Source organism: Hipposideros armiger, unplaced genomic scaffold (genome assembly GCF_001890085.2).
Source record: "Hipposideros armiger isolate ML-2016 unplaced genomic scaffold, ASM189008v1 scaffold_741, whole genome shotgun sequence".
Classification (NCBI taxonomy): domain Eukaryota; kingdom Metazoa; phylum Chordata; class Mammalia; order Chiroptera; family Hipposideridae; genus Hipposideros; species Hipposideros armiger.
Window position 1 is genome coordinate 315,819 of NW_017732091.1, and position 6,846 is coordinate 322,664.

The window sequence follows — 6,846 nt, forward strand, 5'->3', positions numbered from 1 at the left end:
AACAAACTCTGTATTTTGAGTGGAAATGTTAGGGGGTCGTCTTATACGCCGAGTCGTCTTATACGCCGGCAAATACGGTAATCTGCAATAAAGTAAGCTAGAGAAAAGAAAATGTTATGAAGAAAATCATAAGGGAAAATTCATTTACAGTATTTACTGAAAAAAATCCATGTATATGTGAACCTGTGCAGTTCAAATCTGTGTTGTTGAAGGGTCAACTGTACTTTCAATGCAAATAAAGTGAGTTGACATGACGGTAGTTGACAGTCACCATCAGCTCTGACTGGGGTGCGGTTAACCCTCCGTTGGGCGCAACTGATCTCACAGATTCATTGCACACATAGATGCCACTATGAAATACGTCTTTACTGTACTAAGTCACAAACATGACTGGCGATAGGTTACAGTAGAGGGGGAAGATACGGAAGCGATGAGTCACGATACTTAAGTTACCTGTTAGATATTTGAGAATTTGTGTGCAATGAATCTGTGAGATCAGCTGCGCCTGACGTAGGATTAAATGCGGTTTGCTTCTGTGCATTTGGCATAATGCCCCTACCCTGTAGGGTTGCCAGTGAGAAGATGGTCCCTAGAGCTCTCACATTGGGAATGATGCGGGGGACCTACAAAATGTAATGCCTTCACCCCAGAAGACATACAAATATGATAGTCAACCCCTGTAACACATCTTATTTGAGTATGGAAGTTGTAGCTTTCGTAAGCAGAAAAGCATCAGAGCACCGCGCTTAACTGCTTAACTTCTGTACCTCAAGGAAAAATAATAATACGGTGAAGAATAAATTCTCACACTCCTCATCTCTCCTCCGAGGGGAAGCTGGTCTAACACTCCCTTACCTGTGCCGGGAAGTGATAACTCGGCCCGTCTGTTCCCAGGTACAGAAGGGCAGCCCTGCCAAGCTGGCTGGGCTGGAGGAGGACGACATCATCATCGAAGTGAATGGGGCGAATGTGCTGGACGAGCCCTATGACAAGGTGGTGGAGAGAGTCCAGAGCAGTGGGAACAATGTCACTCTCTTAGTCTGTGGAAAGAAGGCCTATGATTATTTCCAGGCTAAGAAAATCCCCATTGTTTCCTCCATGGCTGAGCCACTGGATGCCCACCCTGAGACCCCAAAAGGAACATCAGCGGAGGTGGAGCATGGCTCGCACGCAGCAAAAGAACGAGTGAGTGACCTAACTTACCCGAGTATGCTAAAGCCCTAAGAGGGATACCTCATGCCGAAGTTTACTACAGATTTCCCAAAATACTGCCAAGTTACATGTAAAGATAACCAGTTATTGTAAGAACAACAAATTCCTTATTTTTCATAGCATGGAGTTGACAGTAACTGTCTAGAATTGATAAACCAAGAAATAAAAGTAAGAAGTTTATCAAAATTATATAGGGAGTGGAACTTGAGTCAGATGAAATTGAATCAGACTATTAACGTAGGAATTCTGGTTCTGCCTTGGGCAAATGGATTTATTCTCTGTGCCTCAGTTTCCTCACCTATAAAACAAGGATAATTTGTAGTAGGATTGTTATCAGGATTATATTAACTAAAACTATTAGTGCTTCGAACGGTGTCTTGTTCATTGTAAGCACGAAAATGAATGGCAGTGGTTAGAGACAGTCTTGTTTTTAAAATAACTGGCATGTATTCAAGTTTTATTACTAGGGAAGAGTAAATATTCTGTATGTATTTGGATTAGATCAATTCCTTGGTAAGTCTCAGTTTTATATTTTTGCCCAATTTCTTTTCATACATGAATTTGAGGTCCAAAGGTGAACTGACCTACTAAGTTCATAGAAGAAACATATGGCAAAGCTGAGACTCTGAAAGTTATGTTATTTTTCTTTACATTATTTAATTCTACTGACTGGTGATATAAGAAACAAATTTTATTTCTTAATATATACTGTCTTAGTCTGTTTGGACTGCTATAACAAAACACCATAGACTTGGTGGCTTATAATCAACAAACATTTATTTCTCACGGTTCTGGAGGCTGGGAAGTCCAAGGTCCTGGTGCCCACAGATTTGGTGTGTGGTGGAGGGGTCTTCCGGGCTGCAGATGGCCAGTTTCTCACCTTGTCCTCAGATGGTGGAAGGGGCTAGGAAGCTCTGGGGGTCCTTTTTCATAAGGGCACCAATCCCAGCTCTGCCCTCGTGACCTAATCACCTCCCAACGACCCTGTCTCCTGATACCATCACCTTAGGGATTAGGATTTCAACATACGAATTTTGGGGAGATACATTCAGACCATAAACAATAGCCATAGACCATACTCTGGACTGCTTAACTAAGGAAGTATTCTAGTTGTCTTACGAATTCTATAATGTCTCTACAGGGAGTCAATTATAGTACTATGCTAGCTTTATAGAAAAGCAATACAGACATTAAGACATTTGTTGGTGCTGAACAGCAGGCTGAAAACCAAGCCAAGTGTGGCACTCAGGTCACCTGGCTTCTAGGAGCGACTCTCCCCTGACTGCCGTCATCAGCTCTGGCACACACCGACCACCTCCCACCGTTCGCACTTACAGACCCTTTCTTTTCTTTCGCACAGGCCCACAGTACAGCCTCGCATTCCTCCTCCAGTTCTGAAGATACACAGATGTGAGGAGGACACATCGTGGCTTTGGCTGGTGGCTGTTTCTGGGTATTTAATGGGGATCCTTTCCTAAGGCATGAGCTGCCACCCATTTGCTGTCTCAGAAAAGAACTCCGGAAACCAGCTCATCAAGTGGGATTTGTTTTCTGTGGTCATTTGTCTCAGGGGCAGCTACTGCCGATGGCTTATTTATGGTTAACTTAGGAAAAGTGAAGGCAGGAGCCAGATTCTTTTCATGGGAGCTCTTTCAGGCTTCCACTTAACTACATTTCTCTGTATGATGACATCTCTTCTGTAGGCTCCTTGAGCACCAAGGGTGATTTATAAATTTGTATATGTAAGAGCCAACTAAAGTATCTGAGAGATAATCCTATTAAAATTACACTTTTTAAAGGATGTTGTGGTTGCTAAAATAAATGCCCTTAAAAATGCCTTTTGGGGGCTGGCCGAGTGGCGCGTTGGTTAGGTGTTGGCTTGGAATGCCAGCTCTGAGCAGCAGGGCCCCGGTTCGGATCCCACATGAGGGCCAGTGATGCTGCGCCCTCTACAGCTAAGATGGTGAACAACAGCTCGACCTGNAGAGCTCAAACTCTTGAGCGAGCTCTTAACCAACTGAGCCACTCAGCCGGCCCCCAGGCACTTTTATTAACAACATGATTCTTTTAAGACCCTTTTGTTGTTAATGGCTGGGTTTATTCCTGGAGTGAGCTCTGAGCAGGAAATGAGGCTGCACAGGGTGCTTACAGGCTACCTAGGATGTGGTTGTACTCAGCATGCCTTTTGTATCTATTTTATCAGGGCCTTGGGCTCCAGCAGAAATCCTAGTTTTTTAGGGGTCTTTCTGAAAATTTTATTTATTTTTTTGGGGTGGGGTCAGGTCAAACCATCAAAGACATAGATTCCGGAAGTCCAGCGGAGGAGGCTGGCCTAAAGCCCAATGACCTGGTAGTTGCTGTCAACGGCGAGTGTGTGGAGTCCCTCGATCACGACAGTGTGGTGGAAATGATCAGAAAGGGCGGAGATCAGACTTCGCTGCTGGTGGTGGACAAAGAGACGGACAACGTCTACAGGCTGGTAGGTAATACAAGGCCGCATACTCATCATGCATTAAGGTTGGGTCCGTTCACTTGTGCTCTCGAACTTTGGCTAAGTTACCACTTTGTTTTGTGCCAGTGCTGTTTGGTCCATGGATAGCCTGTTTCTATCACCATGGCTACTCCATTCATTGAGCCCATTGTGTCCGCACTGGCGTTTATTGTGTCAGCTGATGAGAGAGTCTGGTGGGTTTCGACTGGATGGGTCATTCTCTGTACTTGGTTGTTTGTTACCACTTTGATCTTCAAACTGGAAGGTGTATGACAGTCATCATTAAGGCCGCACTGAAGCTCAAGGTGGTAGTGATAAGAGAATGCCAAGCGGTCGATCGGTACATGAGTTTTAAGTCCTTAGATTCAAGGTTTTGAAAGAATTTGCAAATCTAACGACAGAATTACTCTTGGTGATCTAGCTGATCTATGAACAGTAGGGAACAATTGGATTTTAAACCATAAACTGGTTAAGTTCCATCAATCCTGTGTAAAAGCCTAGAAAGGATTATTAAACAGCTTGTAATAATTTGAGAGGCTATTAAATGCGAGAGGTAGACTTATTTATTTTTGAGGTGTTCTTTGGGGAGCTGGCTTTTGGCTTAGGGCAACTGAAGCTGCTCGGCACATGATCAGCCATTTCTGCAGAGTAGTGAACTCCCAGTTGGTGGAAAGATTGAGAAGTCGGAAGGTCCTGCTCTGGCTGTTGTACAGAGGATGCTGGTATCAGGTCCTTTACAACTTCTCCTAACCTTATGACAGAATGATTTAACTATAATTTTAATGTTTTGGTTTTTTTTTTTTTTTTTGCTGAGCCATCCTGCCACCTGTTGGCTCAGCAGCAACTCAGCTCAGGCCGGGAATCAAACCGCTGTTGCTCAGAGCTCGCACTCTTGAGCAAGCTCTTAACCAACTGAGCCACTCGGCCGGCCCTAATGTTTTGGTTTTTAAGAGAGAACCCTGATCTAAAAAAGGTGTCTGTCCCCATCTTTTTCCTCCCACTTCCCCCTGAAGTAAGTTGCATAGGTGGGTTGGGTCTTTGAGATCTAGCAGTGAATAAAACAAACACCTAAACCAGTTCTGGGAACATACTAGATACTCAAATGTTTGAATGAAGAATGAATAAAAACTCATTAAGTGTATGTTACTGTACTTTGTCTCCAGAGTAGCTGCTACTATCACATACAGTTGATTTGCTTGTTTGGGTAGTGATGTCAGAGGTATTTTTGCATGTAATGAATCACTGATAACTTCCCCTATTTTAAAGAGAGAAAGAAATGTGGAACATTGGCAAGTATATCACCGAAAGGGCTGAAGTTAGTTGAACTGGGTAACTCGAAGGTTCTGTGCTGGTCCTACTCTTGATTACAAAGGAAGATGTGGTCTTGTGGTTAGAAAGACAGATTTTCAGCCTGTCTGCTCAACAGTAGGTTCTGGGGCAGAGCACACATTGCACTCAGCTTCAATTGCTTCATTTTTTATTCATTGCCTAACAAATGTCTTAGACACTTGAGGGCAGCAATTTAACTGCTGATCCGGGACCTCACCATACCCAAATCTACCCTTTTAATTTTCTCAATTAAAACGCACAGCCAGCTAAGCCCTTAGTTCTATAAAAAAATAAAATAAAATAAAAATTCACCATGTTTCCTGTTCTATGCCTCTCCCGTACTCAAGACCATCACTCAAGGATGGTCTGGGAGTTGAGATGGATTATAAGTATTTAACTATGGTGAGGAGTTTAGCATAACAGAAGCGTCAGCTAATGGCTGCAAGACTAAACAGTAAAATCCAGTACAACAGATCTGGAGGGGGAGCGGGAGAAGTAGCAAAGGATGGAATTAACTTCTAGTACCGTATGTGACCATATGATTGCGGCCACCATCCACCGCTCCGCCTGATTAATTACCGTGTGTACTTCAGATAATGATAAAAATGGTGTCTTGTGTTTCACTTTCTCTAAAGTGTTTAGAAGACCATCTTACTGAAGGGGAAAGGCCAGGTGAACCTACTTTACGTGAGATACTGAGCCAGTCACTCACTGTGTGTCGTCTCCCAAGGGGGAGACGGTGAGGTTACCTACGGTTATTCAGTGGCTTGCTCACTACCGACAAGTCAGACGACACTTGCAATTCTGTTAGACTTACTTGTGGGTCCTGGTACAACAGCCCGCACTGCTTTTATTTTACATCTAGGAGCGATTGTTTACGTGTTTATACACATTACTCCATAACCAAGCTCAATCTTCCTTTGTAACTTTTCTGGTTGGGGTGCTAGAGAAATTTTACAGCCCACAATCAGAGGTTATCTGGAAGAGGAGTGGGATGTGTATGACGCCTTGTAAATTAAACCAGCACATTTAACCAAGTTTAATTACTCACACTTACACTTAATGTTTTTTCCCCTTTATTTTTCAAAGGCTCATTTTTCTCCATTTCTCTACTATCAAAGTCAAGAGCTGCCTAATGGTTCTGTCAAGGAGGCTCCAGCTCCCACTCCTCCTCTGGAGGCCTCAAGCCCAGACACTACAGAGGAAGCAGGCGGTCATAAGCCTAAACTGTGCAGGCTGGTTAAAGGGGAAAACGGCTATGGCTTTCGCTTAAATGCAGTTCGGGGTCAGCCAGGCCCATTCGTCAAAGAGGTACGATAATCTGGTTCCAGCAGCCCAATGAACACAGCCCCAGCTGGGGGGGGGGGTCTCAATTTCTCCCACTCAATGATGGTTCAGTACAAAGGTTCTACTGAAGGCCTACACTGAGCATCTCACTTGAGTTCCCCTAAATGCTGTCATGGTCCTGTACCTTTAAGATAGCTCCTAGTCATCCTAAGTTCGCATCTTTTGTTTCTTAAACATCTGTTCCACCTAATTATCTCTTTAGATACAGTTGACCCTTGAACAATGTGCAGTGGGGGTTAGGGGTGCTGACACCCCGCACAGTTGAAAATCCATGTTTAACTTTCGACTCCCCCAACACTTAACTACTAATAGCAGTTGACCAGAATACCGATAGCATTGATTAACACGTTTTGGATGTTATACGTATTATATACTATACCGTATTTGCCGGCGTATAAGACGATTTTTTGGCCCTGAAAAATATGCCTCCAAGTGGGGGGTCGTCTTATACGCCAGGTACACTTCAG

At 43.7% G+C, this 6,846-nt stretch overlaps 1 protein-coding gene and 1 long non-coding RNA gene across 2 annotated transcripts in view; both read left to right on the forward strand.

Moving 5' to 3' along the window:
- The window catches only part of PDZK1 (PDZ domain containing 1), a 34,588-nt gene extending 27,803 nt beyond the window's left edge, over window positions 1-6,785 (forward strand). Inside the window, exons 6-7 of the mRNA XM_019627835.1 lie at window positions 3,495-3,691; window positions 6,122-6,785. Coding sequence (XP_019483380.1) covers window positions 3,495-3,691; window positions 6,122-6,352 — 428 coding nt within the window. The 3' untranslated portion in view covers window positions 6,353-6,785. The remainder of the gene's footprint in view (window positions 1-3,494; window positions 3,692-6,121) is intronic.
- On the forward strand, window positions 493-3,013 carry LOC109373722 (uncharacterized). The gene is made up of 2 exons (XR_002122276.1): window positions 493-1,185; window positions 2,573-3,013. It is a non-coding gene; the product is annotated as an uncharacterized LOC109373722 (long non-coding RNA).
- Window positions 6,786-6,846: the final 61 nt, after the last annotated feature.